This window comes from Pleurodeles waltl, chromosome 2_2 (genome assembly GCF_031143425.1).
Source record: "Pleurodeles waltl isolate 20211129_DDA chromosome 2_2, aPleWal1.hap1.20221129, whole genome shotgun sequence".
In the NCBI taxonomy this organism is placed as follows: domain Eukaryota; kingdom Metazoa; phylum Chordata; class Amphibia; order Caudata; family Salamandridae; genus Pleurodeles; species Pleurodeles waltl.
In genome coordinates, this window is record NC_090439.1 from 204,499,255 (window position 1) to 204,514,838 (window position 15,584).

Here is a 15,584-nt window from a genome sequence, read left to right on the forward strand (position 1 = left end):
GGAGTAGCCTCCCCCAGCCTCTGGAAATGCTTTGATGGGCACAGATGGTGCCCATCTCTGCATAAGCCAGTCTACACCGGTTCAGGGATCCCCCAGCCCTGCTCTGGCGCGAAACTGGACAAAGGAAAGGGGAGTGGCCATTCCCCTGACCACTACCTCCCAGGGGAGATGCCCAGACTTCTCCAGTGTGTCCCAGACCTCTGCCATCTTGGAAACAGAGGTGTTTGTGGCACACTGGACTGCTCTGAGTGGCCAGTGCCAGTAGGTGACGTCAGAGGCTCCTACTGATAGGCTCTTACCTCTCTTGGTAGCCAATCCTCCTTCCTAGGTAGCCAAACCTCCTTTTCTGGCTATTTAGGGTCTCTGCTTGGGGATATCACCAGATAACGAATGCAAGAGTTCACCAGAGTTCCTCTGCATCTCCCTCTTCACCTTCTGCCAAAGGATCGACCGCTGACTGCTCAGGACGCCTGCAAAACCGCAACAAAGCAAGACGACTACTAGCAACCTTGTATCGCTTCATCCTGCCGGCTTTCTCGACTGTTTTCAGGTGGTACATGCTCTGGTGGTAGCCTGCCTCCTGTCTGCACCAGGAGCTCTGAAGAAATCTCCTGTGGGTCGACGGAATCTTCCCCCTGTAACCGCAGGCACCAAAAGACTGCATCACCGGTCCTCTGGGTCCCCTCTCAGCATGACTAGCGTGGTCCCTGGAACTCAGCAACTCTGTCCAAGTGACTCCCACAGTCCAGTGACTCTTCAGTCCAAGTTTGGTGGAGGTAAGTCCTTGCCTCACCACGCTAGACTGCATTGCTGGGTACCACGTGATTTGCAGCTGCTCCTGTGCACTCTTCCAGGATTTCCTTCGTGCACAGCCAAGCCTGGGTCCCGACACTCTAACCTGCAGTGCACAACCTTCTGAGTTGTCCTCCGGCGTCGTGGGACTCCCTTTTGTGACTTCGGGTGGACTCCGGTTCACTTTTCTTCTAAGTGCCTGTTCAGGTACTTCCACGGGGGCTGCCTGCTTCTGTGAGGGCTCCCTGACTTGTTGGGCGCCCGCTCTGTCTCCTCATCCAAGTGGCGACATCCTGGTCTCTCCTGGGTCACAGCAGCATCCAAAAACCCTAACTGCGACCCTTGCAGCTAGCAAGGCTTGTTTGCGGTCTTTCTGCGTGGGAACACCTCTGCAAGCTTCTTCACAACGTGGGACATCCATCCTCCAAAGGGGAAGTTTCTAGCCCTCTTTGTTCTTGCAGAACACCAAGCTTCTTCCACCCGGTGGCAGCTTCCTTGCAACCAGCTGGCATTTCCTGGGCTCCTGCCCACTCTCAACACTGTCGCGACTCTTGGACTTGGTCCCCTTGTCTTACAGGTACTCAGGTCTGGAAATCCACTGTTGTTGCATTGCTGGTGTTTGTTCTCCTTGCAGAATCCCCCTATCACAACTTCTGTGCTCTCTGGGGGTTGTAGGTGCACTGTACACCTACCTTTCAGGGTCTTGGGGTGGGCTATTTTTCTAACCCTCACTGTTTTCTTACAGTCCCAGCGACCCTCTACAAGCTCACATAGATTTGGGGTCCATTTGTGGTTCGCATTCCACTTTTGGAGTACATGGTTTGTGTTGCCCCTATACCTATGTGCTCCTATTGCAATCTACTGTAACTTTACATTGCTTGCATTACTTCCTTTTGCTATTATCTGCATAATTTTGGTTTTTGTACATATATCTTGTGTATATATCTTATCCTCATACTGAGGGTACTCACTGAGATAATTTTGGCATATTGTCATAAAAATAAAGTACCTTTATTTTTAGTATATATGTGTATTGTGTTTTCTTATGATATTGTGCATATGACAACAGTGGTATAGTAGGAGCTTTACATGTCTCCTAGTTCAGCCTAAGCTGCTTTGCCATAGCTACCTTCTATCAGTCTAAGCTGCTAGAAACACCTCTTCTACACTAATAAGGGAAAACTGGACCTGGCGCAAGGTGTAAGTACCTCTGGTACTCATTACAAGCCAGGCCAGCCTCCTACAGCCGATGGATCCGGCGTCGGATAAATCCGAGGGTTGACGCCGTCCGAGGTTTTCGCCGTCGGCAGACGCTTTAACGATGCCAAGGATAGAGGCCAGGCTCCGCTCCACGAGATTGGCTCTTAGGCTGCTTGAGGAGCAGGATTATGAGAAGCAGCTCTTGGAAGATGGTGAGATTGTGGAGCCTCTGGGAGACCTGCAGGGCTTGGACACTGCTAGTGGTTTGGACACTTCCCTGGAGTGGGACTTGGCATCTCCGGGGGAGTACACCGAAGAGGCTGCCTCTTTCCATTCGGTGGTCAGGAAGGCGGTGGATTTTCTTGACCTTCCTCTTCCAGCTGCTGATGTAAAGACTAACATTCTTATGGATGTTTTGCACCCTTCTTCAGCAGTGGCAGATCCGCTTCTTCCTTTCAATGAGGCGCTCATAGACCCAATAATGGAGGTGTGGAAGAAGCCTGTGACTTCCCAGCAGTAAATAGGTCTATTGCGAGGAGGTATTGGGTGGCTCCTGGAGATCCAGCCTTCTTGTCCAGACATCCGACTCTAGAGAGTTTGGTAGTGTAGGCTTCATGCTCCTCCCGCTCTGCTCCAGGATCTTTTCCGTGGGTTCCTTCGGACAGGGAATCCAAGAGAATGGAGCAATCTGCTAAGAAGGTGTTCTCTTCATGCAGCAGGGCCCTTAAGTCAACAAATGCTACCTGTATCCTGGGCAGGCACACCTATGCTCTAATGGACGAGGCCAAGACTCACTCTGGATTGCCTCAGGAGGTTCTTAACCTTTTGGCGGACGCTCAGGCGACGGCGGTGACCCAGGTTATCCAATCTGGGCTTGACACATCGGACTCCGTGGCCAGGGCTATGGGCACATCCATAGCGACACGACGGCATGCCTGGCTACGTTCTTCAGGATTCTCTCCCGATATGCAGACAACCCTACTCGATCTGCCCTTTGATGGGGATAAACTGTTTGGGACAAAAGCTGACTCTGCCTTGGAGCGGTTCAAAGAGAGTAGGGCCACGGCAAGATCCTTAGGCTTGCAAGCTTCCACCTCTGCTCCCTTGAGATCGTTTAGGTGGTTTAGGGGGTTTGGGCGTGGCTCTTCCTTTCGGGGGAGATTCCAGGAAGCAGGACAGCAACCTACTACGGCTCACCCCTATAGATCATTTAGGGGAAGGGGTAGGGTTCATACCAGAGGGGCCACCCAGCAGCTCTCTGCCTCTTCCTCTGGAGGGGTGCAGCAGGGAAAGCAGCCTTAGTCCTCCATCACTCCCTTTGCATGCATCTCCTGTAGGGGGGGGACTGTCTCAGTTTCTCCATATGTGGGAGTCAATAACATCGGACTCCTGGGTCACCGATATTGTGGGGAAAGGTTACACTCTTCCCTTTCGGGTGTTTCTCCCTCCCATCCCTCCCAGCTCATCCTTCTGTTCGGAAGACCATCTTCTTTTATCACAACAAGAAGTTCTAGTCCTTTTTGTCGAAAGGTGCAGTAGAGTTGGTTCCAGAGCAGGAGAGGGGTCAGGGCTGCTATTCAAGATATTTCCTGATCCCCAAAAAGGATGGTCGGTTGAGGCCTTTCCTGGACCTGAGGATTTTGAATTGGTTCCTCAAGCAGGAAAAGTTCAAAATGCTGACCCTAGCACAGGTTCTTTTGGCATTGAACGAACGGGATTGGATGGTGTCTGTCAACTTGCAGGATGCTTACTTTCGATCCTAAAGTCGCACAGGAAGTATCTACGGTTTGTGGTGGGGTCGCAACACTATCAGTTTGCGGTCCTTCTGTTTTGGTCTTACTTCTGCACCTCAAGCCTTCACGAAGGTGATGGCGGTGGTTGCAGCAGAGCTCAGAAGGAGGGGGATAGCAGTATTCCCTTACCTGGACGATTGGTTGATCAAAGCCAAGTCTCCGGAGCTCCTGCGGCGTCACCTGCAGTCGACAACCCAGTTTTTGTTCGATCTAGGCTTTTTGGTGAACGTGCCCAAATCTCACCAGGAGCCCTCTCAACGTCCCCTGTTCAGAGGGGCAGTATTGGACACTACATTGAATCTGGCCTTTCGCAGCAGATTCAGGACATTCAGGCGCTGATTCCAATGTTTCAGAATGGAGCGGGCGTTCCAGTCCTCAAGGTCCTTCGTCTGCTCGGTTGTTCGCTTCTTGCATTCTGTTGGTCACTCATACACGCTGGCACATGAGGGCTTTTCAGTTGTGCCTCCGTAGGCAGTGGTTTCAACACAAAGGGGATCTCGAGGAATCAATAAGGATCTCCAGAGACGCTGCAGCGGATCTTCAATGGTGGTCTCTGGTCGGCAACCTGTCTCCAGGAAAGCCGTTCTCGCTGCCACCTCCAGTGGCCACAGTGATGATGGATGCCTCCACTCTAGGGTGGGGAGCTCATCTTGGGGACCTGGAGGTCAAGGGTCATTGGTCTCCAGTGGAACAGAGGTTTCACATCAATCTTTTGGAATTGCAGGTGATACTTCTGGCTCTCAAGGCCTTCCTCCCTTCCCTTCCCTTCCCTTCGCGGTCGGTCGGTTCAACACTACAGCGAGGTGGTATATAAACAAGCAGGGAGGAGTGGGGTCGTACCTTCTCTGCAGAGAAGCTCTACGGCTCTGGTCCTGGACTCAGGACCATCGGATTTGCTTGGTAGCAAACCATTTGGCTGCAGTTTTCAACGTGCGTGCGGACAGTCTGTCGGCGCATCATGACCAATCACAAGTGGCGTCTTCATCCAGACCTGGTCTTTTACATCTTTCAGGTGTGGGGGTATCCACAGACAGACCTGTTTGCCACTTGGGAGGACGCGCACTGCCCGTCGTTCTGCAGCCTCCAGCATCCGGTGCAAGGAGCTTTGGGGGACGCGTTTCAGATGTCCTGGAAGGGTCAGTTGCTTTATGCGTTTCCCCAAATACCCTTGATTCCTCGGGTCCTGAGGAAGGTTCGCCAAGACCGGGCCCAATTCACCTTAATAACTCCGGATTGGCTAAGAAGGGCGTGGTATTCAGACCTTCTCCAACTCTCTCTGTGCCCTCCGCTCCGTCTCCCTCACAGGGCAGACCTCCTCTCGTAGTCGCAGGGTCAGGTTCTACACCCCCACCTCCAGAGCCTGCACCTACGTGCCTGGAGATTGAACAGGGCAATCTGAGTACTTTTTCTCTCCCACCTGAGGTGGTGGATGTTATATTATCGGCCAGACGACACTCCACCAAATCTATATATGTAAGCAGGTGGGCTAAATTTGTGACTTGGTGTGGAGAGAATCAAATTGATCCCTTACGTGCCCACTTATCTGACATTTTGTCGTTTGTGTTATCCTTAGCGCAGAGGGGTTGTGCAGTTGCGACTGTTAAAGGTTATTTGTCCGCGCTGTCAGCCTTTCTGTGCCTTCCAGACCAACCCTCCTTGTTTAAGTCCCCAAAGGTTTTGAGGTTCATTAGGGGTCTCATTAGCAAGTTTCCGCCCACTCCATTCGTTATGCCGCAGTGGGATTTGAACTTAGTGTTAGCTTTTCTGATGGGTTCTCCGTTTGAACCGATACATTCATGTCCCTTGAGGTTTTTGGTTTTGAAAACTGTTTTTCTAGTTGCCATTACATCCGCTAGAAGGGTGAGTGAGCTCCAGGCTCTTAGTGTGGAACCCCCATATACTTCCTTTTTAGGAGACAAGGTGGTGTTAAGGACCAAGGCGGCTTTCTTACTGAAGGTTGTTACACCCTTTCATTTAGGACAGTCCATCACACTTTCTTCCTTCTATCCTCCACCTCATCCATAAGGAGGAAGAGAGGCTACTCCGACTTGACCCAAGAAGAGCATTGAGCTTCTTCGTCGACAGGACGAGAGGGTTCAGACAGGACGATCAGCTCATCGTCGGTTACATGGGGAAGAGGAAAGGCAAAGCTGTCCACAAGAGAACGCTTTCCAGGTGGGTCATTCTTTGCATCAAGTTGTATTATTCTCTAGCAAAGAAGGAACCTCCTGTGGGGTTAAGAGCACATTCCACCAGGGCTAAGGCGGCCTCCTCGGCCTTAGCTAGAGTTGTTCCTGTGGTTGACATCTGCAAGGCTGCAACTTGGGCATCCCGCCACACATTTGCTAAACATTATTGTTTGGATTCTGAAGTCCAGAGGGATGGCCATTTTGCACGGTCAGTGCTGCAGGATTTCTTGGTTTGACCATTCAGGCACTGTGACGGGCTGAGTGTGCCCCGCACAGGAACTGGACTGGACTTGTGCTGTTGCTGCCAATCCTAACCCCGGCCTTCCTAGTTTTCCTCCCCGTGATTCGCTGGTTCCATTCCAGCCGCGGGAAGCCGGGAGGTCAAAAGAAGCAGCGTCAGTACCCATGCTAGGAGGTGAAGAAGAGCGAGGACGAGAAGAAGTTGACCGGGCGGACGTGGAGTACAAGACAGGAGGCTGCGCAGCAGAAGATCGTGCGGTCGAGGGAAGCCTGTGGTCCGAAGTGAGGAATTTAACACCATGACGGGAACCAAACACCACAGACGGAATCCACAGCATTGTGAAAACCCGGGGAAACGAAGCGCTATCGCCCGCCACGCTTCTGGGGAAGCGTGGCAATACCAGGGGCGTGAGACCAGAGTCCTAAGGAGCGGCAGGGCGACGAGGGGAAAAACAAAGGGGTGAAAGGGGAAGGGGGGTGTTTGTTGGGGCACTAACGCACTGACCAGGATAAAGCACTAAGGCACGAAGCAGCACTGAAAGCAGAGCACGGGGAGTCACAAACCGCATAGGAAAAAATAGCGTGCTTGTTGTCTAATATAGGTGAAGGACAAGGGAAAAGAGACACTTCCCAGAAAGAGAGACCCAAGAATAGAGGAGACTAGAGGAAGGTAGAATAGAGCAAAGCCGATTACCTGTATATCTTTCTGTCTCTCCGCATGGGTTTCCTGGGGAACCTGTGAGACAAAGGGAGCCAAAGAGAAGACTGAAAAGAGCAGTCCAAGAGAACAACATCCTAAAAAGCTAGAAGAAAGAAAACAGGAGAGTAACCAGAGCCCAAGGAAGAGACTACAGAGAGAGACTCTATCCCATTATCAATCAAATAAAAAAAAATCATATAGCTCACCAACAACCGACTCACGAGTATTCCCTATACGCCGAGTACGTCACAGGCACCCACCACCGAGTGCGGTACTGCTTTGGGACTCTATTCTTTAGGTGATGAATCCACAGGTAGTTGTAACCATCAGAAGCACAAGTTACTTACCTTCGGTAACGCCTTTTCTGGTGGATACACTAGCCACCAGAAAAGGCTTTACCGAAGGTAAGTAACTTGTTCATTTGGGTGTTTACCTTTTGGTATTCTGAACAATTCAGGGTAAAGCACTGGCCAGGGGCAGGCCTGTCCGCACCTATGTAAAGCCAGACCCAGGGGTGGGCCTGTCTTTGCCGGGGCAAAGCCCCGGCCCAACCGCATCCCTCACAGCATGGAAGAGGCTGTGCTGGGTCGCCCCGCTAACATTTGCTGTCATTCTACAGGATTTTCTTGTGAGCCATGAAAGTAGAGTCCGAGGTTATAATTGCTGTTGAGGCTTTTCTGTTTGTTCTAGCTCTGGTTCTGGGTCAGAAGCTTATTATGCTTGTAGCTAGCGTATCCATGGTGAAGAGGAAAGTCGACTTAATGTGCCCAAAAAACGTCCGAAGACAAAAAGACCATTCTATCTTTTCTCCACAATGCAGTGGGGGTCCTTACGGAGGAAATTTTAAGTGTGGAAGACCGGCTGTCCGTAAATGACTGTGAGGTTTACCCTGTAAGGGACCAAACGGAGGCTTTGTCCATTGAAGCACTAACTGAGGATACTTCCAATTTGTGTTGCTCACCTCACAGTCCTAACAGTGAGGCTGCGCCTATAAACCATAATCTGGACCCAGGACACACAAAGTAAAAACTGCTTAGATTCTGTAGGGAAGACACAAGGTTGAAAAGCACAAACACTGATCTCAATCCGGTCTCAGTCCGGAAGCAAATTAGGAATGGGGATGAAAAAGGGGATCCCTGCCCAAGATCATGTGCTATGGTATTATACAGTTGAGGTTTTTTCAGGGGATACGCTCTGCAATGTGGTCATTCAGTTGCCATCCACACCCATCTCCTGCGTATTAGTCATGCCAAGTGACTTATTTGAAGCGATTAGCATGGTCTGGAGAGTGGGCTGGATAGGAAATTCCCATAAATCAATCTATCTCCTATTAGGAGGGGGTGAATCTTGAGCAGAATTGTGTCCCATTCCAAACGTGCCATCAGGGTCAGAGTGGTAGCCTGCACAATAGCAACTGTTTTGAACCACTGACTGGGTTAGATGACACCAACTGATTGGTCCCTGCTCCTGGGGTAGAAAACTGTTCTTCCTACTGAGCAAAGCTCACCCACAGACCTTAAAGTGTTAAGCTGAATATAGCAGGGGTCCACAGTAAAACATCTCATGAGTGGATTAAAATGTTTTGCACTTATGATATCATTAGTGTGCTTTGTTTTATGATGTTTGTTATTAGGTATATTGAGAATTAAATGAATAGGCCCATCTGTATTATCTGCTGCAATTTTTTTTAATTGCTTTTTATTTTGACTGGTTAAAGGGGAAAGTGATGAAGATGAAGTATTTATTTCTGATGTATTTTTATTAAATGTTCTTAGATTTTGCTATTGAATGTTCATTTCTGTCTTTACTTTATCATTTTTAGAAGAAAAATTTAATAAAGTTTATACTGACTGACTTGAGCAATAAATGTGCGAAATGAAAAAAGAGAATTTGACAAGCTTGCGGAAATTTCAGCATAGAAGGTTTAATTAAAGGTAGATGGGGGCTCAGGAAAGGGTAGCAAACTGAGACAAGTGCTTCTCTAAATTTGTACTTCAGTCACAGCTCTCTTTTGTGAATGACTGTATCTTCCTTTCTGCTTGTCTATAACTCTTGCTGCGTAATAAACAAAGAAAAGAGACCATTTCTACTCTTTACTTCAATGCTCTGAGGTAACCAACTGCAGAAAAACACTGTACAAAAGTCTGTTCTGAAGAAATTATTTGTTTGCCCTCTGTTTTTTTTCTAGCACTTTTCTTCCACTCTTCATCACCTGACTTAGCATGGTTCCTGCTTATAAATTTATTTTAAAAAGTAAATAGATTAGAAAGAGCTGCTCGAAGTTTCACAAGGAGAGAACCACTTATGGTCTGTAAGCTTCAGTCACTTGCGGTAAAATGCTAATTTATGCTTTTCTTCATTTTTTTCTGCTTTATTTCAGCTCAGCGTGTATACCACCACAAGGTCAACTATAAGCGCAGAGAACAGCATAGATCTTGTTTTAAATGTCAACGACTTTGATGTTGATTCCAAATTTGAAAGGTAAATTTCTGTTAATATGTAATATAGTGTCCGTATGTGGGTGTAATTATAGTTGTATTTCTATAGTGCTTACTACCCCTGATGATGTGTTGAAGCACTTTTTGGCAAGTAGCACACTACTTCAGAACCCCAAAAAGATTGGTGGTGGACTAGTATGGGGAAATATGAGTTAATTTGAGCACTGGACATAAAGTCTGTTAGTTGGATTGCATAGGATAATGGTGGGATAGAAGAGGGAAATTTGCAAGATCATAGTACTGAGAAGAGGTTTGGTATGAGTAAAGGAGAGCTGGAGGAGGGAAGAGTCTACATAAATGGATTAGAGAGTTCATAGTAGTAAAATGAGATGTGGGATGAGTCCAAGAAGGGATACATGAGAGAAGAATTTAGAAAAAGTTGCTTGGGAGTGCATAGTAGTAAAATTATGTTTGGGATGATCAAAGGAGGGATAGAATAGGGGAGAGTTTAGAAAGGGTTATTATGGACTTCATAGTAGAAGAATGAGGGTTGGGATGAGTCAGAGAGTGGAGGTAGAAGGTATATTGAGAGATGTATATGGTGAGACATAGAGTAGTGCATTGGAGAGTCAAAGGCGTTTTCCCCTCCTACAGGAGGAGGAAAGTAATACATAAATACATTAGTATAGAGAGAGGTTATACATGTGTAAGGAATATAATATATCAAGACTTAGTTGTATTTTATAAACTCAGACTTTCAAGTGTTGCCTTACTTATCTAGATACATACATATACATATAATGAAATTAGAAATGTTTATATGGTGGTAATGAAGGAAAGAGTTAACTCTTGAGTAGTCTTCTGAAGATAAGATAGTTATCCGTGGATCTTGTGTTTGGGGGTAACAAATTCCATTGTCTGTCTGCTTGAACAGAGAGATGGACCACATATGTTATGGACCCCAGTGATTGTGCTTTCTCCCTCTAAATTTGGTTACTTAGGACCTTTGTGCACTCCACAATTGACATACTGGTGTCCCCTTATAAGTCCCTAGTATATGGCACTTGGGTACTCAGGGCATTGGGACACCAGGGATCCCGCATGGGCTGCAGCATGTATTGTGCCACTCATGGGAGCCCATGAAGTCACCCCTGTGGTAGGCCCTATTAGCCCAGAGGGTAGGGTACGGGTCCCTGTGTGTGAGGGCACCCCTCCATGAGCAGAGTGCCCTCTTCAAACTCCCGTTCCATTTTCCTGGACTTCGTAAGTGCAGGGAAGCCATTTTACCGGTCTTCTATGTCCAGCTACATAATGCTAACTCTGAACCTCGGCATGTGTGGTTTCAAACATGTCAGAATCATACCCCCAATACTGTTGTTGGTTTTAGTTGCATAATTCTATGCACTCCGGGGCTCCTTAGAGGACCCCCCCCACAGTATTGCTCCTACCAGTCTGCTACGGTTTTCCAGGAGCCTGCGCTGCTGCCACCCCTCAGTTAGGTTTCTGCCCTCATGCTGCTTGACCAGCTCAAGCAGGGGAAGGCAGAACAAAGGATTTCATGTTGGAGAGGGAGTCAACTCCCTCTCCCTTGGAAATAGGTGCTACAAGGCTTTCGAGGGGTAGCCTCCCTAAGCCACTGGTTTGCTTTCAAGGACTTATTTGGTACCCTCCTTACATAAACTGGTTTGTACCAGCCCAGGGACCCCCGATTCCCTGCTCTGGTGGGAAACTGGTCACCCCAGGGGTAGTGCCCAGACCTCCTCCACGTGACCTCTTGATTCTGCCATCTTGAAACCAAGATCTGCAGAGTCCCCTGGGAGCATCTGAGTGGTCAGGTCAGGCAGGAAAAGTCAGAGCCCCCTCCGGATAAGTGGTCACCGTGCTAGGTGACCAAACCCCCTCTTAGGGCTATTTAGAGACTCTCTTGCGGGTGGGTCCCCAGATTTGATGTGCATGACTCCACCATGACTTCTCTGCAGTGTTTACTTCGACTTCTGGCCACTGGATCCGCAACTGGACTCTTCAGGAACCAACAAGAATGCAACACCTAAGACAGCCTTGACTTGCAACATTGTTTCTCCAGCTCCTTCCAGCAGCTGCAACATTTGACTGGCTGTGCATCCTTTGGGGTTGGTGAGACTTCAGCCTGCACCAAGAAGGAATCTCCCTTGGAGCGAGGAATTCACTCCCCTACATCTGCAGACACCTACAGCAACGATGTCCGGCTGCGTGGATCTGCTCTCCTTCGGAACCGTGTGGATCGTGCATCACAGGTGGTGGTCTGGAGTGATCCTCATTGTCCTGTCTGCCAGCTGTCCAACTTGAGAGACAGTGAGCCCTTGCTTCTCCTTGCAGAACAGTACCACTGTGCACTGCAACTCTTGCAGCTACCAAGGCTTGTTGTCTCCTGCTCCAAGGGATCTTCAGACTCTGAGTAGCCCTGGCCTCCAGCAATTCACCCTGCCAAAACAGACTCCTCTCTGCTGCTCCAGCGACGTTGGAGTCCTCTCCATGTGTGCTGGTTCGGCCTCGCTGTGACTTACAGTGCCTGTCGCCTGTGAGGCTGCAACTGCTTCTGTTGACTCTCCTGACTGCTGAGATTCACTCTGGACTCCCCTCCAAGGGTCGAGTCCCCTGGGTCTTGCTAGTCCTCTTCAGCCTTGCAGCTCTTCTTTTGCTTCTCTTGCATTTGCCAAGGCTTGTTGGTGGTTCTCCTGCACTATTGACCCGACAACAGGCGTGGGACATCGTCTGCACCTCTCCAAGGACTCCTTTTCAGCCCCTGGGCTCCACAGGTGGTGTTCTTCTTCCCCCTTCGACCTGGTTCTGCAACCACAGATTGGGTGGGTAGTGGCTCCTGCCCTGACCGGACCCTTTATCATGGACTGGACGCTGTCCCCTTCTTTTGCAGGGCCTCTTCTACCACAATTCACCTACTGGTTTCTTCTGGTCTGGTCGTGTTCTTGCACAATCCATTTTCTAAGTCCTCTTGTTAGTTCTTGGTAAGACAAGGTACTTAACTCTGCTTTCCTGGTCGATGGGAGGTCACTCAGGTACTTGCCTCTTGGGGTTCCTAGTTCTTCCAGATTCTCTCTAATGACTCCACATCCTTGGTTGGGGGACTTCACTTTGCATACTACTATTTTAGTATATAGTTTGGCCCTTCCCTAAGGCCCTCACTATTTTCTGTGTGACTATTGTGGTATTGCATAAGCTTTTCATGTCTCCTAGATAAGTCTTGGCTTCTCATCCACAGCTACCTCTTGAGAGACCTGGCTTCCTAGACTGTTACTACATTCACTAATAAGGGGTGCCTGGTCCTGATATAAGGTGCTAACACCATAGGTGTCCACCAAGCCAGCTTCCTTCAATGAAGATGATCCCTGGTAGAGGCCATTCCCATAATCCAGTTTAGAAAGTACAAGAGAGATAGTAGCCGGACCTTGTGTGGAAATCCTAGGTGGGGGAAGATACGTCAGAGTTTTAATAGTAATGAAGCTTGATCTTGCTCATTTTTCCAGTTCGGCATTCATTGACCACTTGGAGTCCGTGGTAACTCCAAGTTTTCTTACTTATTTAGATACTTTGGAGGTGGTCCCAAAGTGTCAGGCCTGGCATTGAGAGAGGGTCATAATTTTTCAACCACCACATGTGAGTGTTTCAGTTTTTGAAGCATTTAATTTGAGATAGCTGAATACCCTCCACTGATCAACATCTCTGAGGCAACTGAAGAGTTTTGAGTTTCAAATGTCTTCGGGCGTTCCAGTTTAAGAAGTATTTGTGTCTCATCATAGTTATAGCATGTGAGCTGAAATTCATTGATCATTCTCGATAATGACTTCATGTAGATGTTGAAAAGCATGGTTGAGATGATAGAGCCTTAAGGGACCTCTGCTTCTGTGAAGTACGGTTTGGGTGAGAAAAGGAGTAAAGCTGACATTTTGTTTTGCAGTTAGGATGTGATCCAGTCAAGAGCAGTATCCGCTCTGCTGACTTTGTAGACTCTTTGTATTAGAGTGTCATGGTCAACTGTGTCGACGGCAGCTTAGAGCTCCAAGAAAAGTAGTGCAGGGACTATGTTCCAGTCTACTGTGTTTTTAAGATCATCCCAGTTGGCAATGAGGACAGATTCTGTGCCTCTTCCTGGGCGGAGTCCTGTTTGTTAGTCTGAAAGTGTGGAGTTACCTTCAGTGAATTGTGACTTCTGATGGATACAGCTACCTGTGGGTTCCTCACCTAATGAATTCTCCCCAATGCACAGCATTCAACAGAAATTTTCTTTCCAGCTCTGCACGTCAGCGAGGGCGTCACAATTGACCGACTCCATGCGACTCAGTCTGACGTCATCGTGGAAATAAGAGGTCCTCGCCGTCGTGCTGACGTCCGTTCCCTTTTTTCCGTGCCTTCAGTAACGGTTATTTTTACCAGCTCTTGTATCGATCGCCGTTTGCCCAGGAAAGGCGCATTTGTGTAATTGGTGTGTAGTGGTAGGGATCATGTTTGTCAAGGTTTGTTTTCTTTGGTAATGAGCGTATGTATGCCTTTTTAGGTCTTCAGGAAAGATTCCCATAATTAAAGAATTATTAATGGTTCTTTTTATTGGTGTGGCAGCAGAGGTAGTTAAAAGAATGTTCTTGAAGATTTTTGGTGGACAAAGGTCAGAAGGGCTTCCGGTTCCTTGCTTGCTTTAACCATATCCAAGATTTCTCTTTGATATTTATTTGAAGGAATGCAGAGGCTGGATTATAATACTGTTGGAGGGGATTTTTAGAAATGGGTTTATGTTGGTGGTTTTCCTTTGTTTTAAATAGGAGTCCAAAGTGTCTGCTTTGGTTGTGTAATGGTTTGACAGTTTTTTCAGTAATATTTTGAGTAATGGAATAAGTTCCTTCTGTGCATTTTAGGCTTATGAAATTCGGTGGGGATTTTTATAAAATTCTTTATTTGCCCATTTAGCATTTTAAGTTGTAGGATATGAGAGCTGGCCAGTCACCTGAATCTTGTTTTAGCTCATATGCTAGATGTAGTATGTCCAGGTGCGAATAAGGTTGCTCGTGCTGTTAAGTGGACTACACATGTGGTGGATGCGGAAGAAAGAAGGTCAAAGGTATCTTTTAAAACTTTTTTGATTGTTGAGTTGTATTTGTTTCTGTAGATGAAGTTTGCCTTGTTAACTGTTTGTTTTGAGCCAAGTGCATCGCAGTTTTCTAATTTGTTTTAACTTTTTTTAGTTCTATATTTTTCTGTATTTTTCCCAGGTACTTGTTTTCTTTTGTCCTGTCTTGTGGTTCTTACTGGTATTAGGGTATCCAAAGCTTCTTGTAGCCTCTCATAAAGCTTTTGAATGGAATTTGTGTGTAGATCTGTGTTGGCTGTTAGTTGTGTTTCTAAATATTTAAAATTGAGTTTGTTCCACTGTCGATAGATGGGTGCATGTAAGGTGTTCTTAGATATGCTGATTTGTAATGTTTTGTGTTAGAAAGCTACCAACTGGTGGTCTGACCATGTGACTGGAGCAATCTTTGAAAAGTAACTAGTTCTGGATTAGCAAAAATGACATCTAGGATGCATCCAGCGATGTGTGTGGGTTTGCGTACAAACTACTGTAGGTTCATTGTGCGTAGGCCAGTGATGGAAGTTTTTGGATGGGGCATATTGGGTTTATCAAACCAAATGTTTAGATCACCAAAAATGCATAGGTTGGACTGTAGTGTTTTACTGTTTGAAACAATGGCTAGAAATGTGTTTGGGAGGGTTTCATTGCTAGGTCATGGTCTGTAAAGGAGAAAGAAGTTACAGGAGGAAGTTGGTGTAGGGTTGCATCTGGTGATCAGAGCCTCACAGCCTTGTGTGGAAATGCCATCTGCTTTTGTGAGATTTATTGTTTGCTTGAATATAACAGCTCGCCCACCTCCTTTTTTGCCTAAACAATTTTGTTTGATAGTTTGATAGCCTGGAGGGAAAGCTTCTTGCAGTACTGGAGCCATGTCATCTCCCAACCATGATTCACTTATGAAGAGTAAGTCAAGTTGTGTGTCGGTGAGTGGGGCGTAGATGTTGTGCTTGTTTTTAGAGAGTGACCTAGAATTATTAGTAGGCAGTCTAGAGATTGTGTTTTGGTGGTGGTGTGACTTTGTTTTCTAGAAGAGTGAGCAGTGTTTTTGAACTTGTGGCAGGTGTGTCATTGGTGCTGGTATTAGAGGTATGAGAATAGCAAGTTTTTTTTTTTTAA

The 15,584-nt window shown here is 47.3% G+C and overlaps 1 protein-coding gene across 1 annotated transcript in view; it reads left to right on the forward strand.

Annotated features, from left to right (window-relative positions):
- Positions 1 to 15,584, forward strand: part of CLPTM1L (CLPTM1 like) — a 1,089,711-nt gene that overhangs the window by 23,914 nt on the left and 1,050,213 nt on the right. The window contains exon 2 of the mRNA XM_069219638.1: positions 9,295 to 9,395. Coding sequence (XP_069075739.1) covers positions 9,295 to 9,395 — 101 coding nt within the window. The remainder of the gene's footprint in view (positions 1 to 9,294; positions 9,396 to 15,584) is intronic.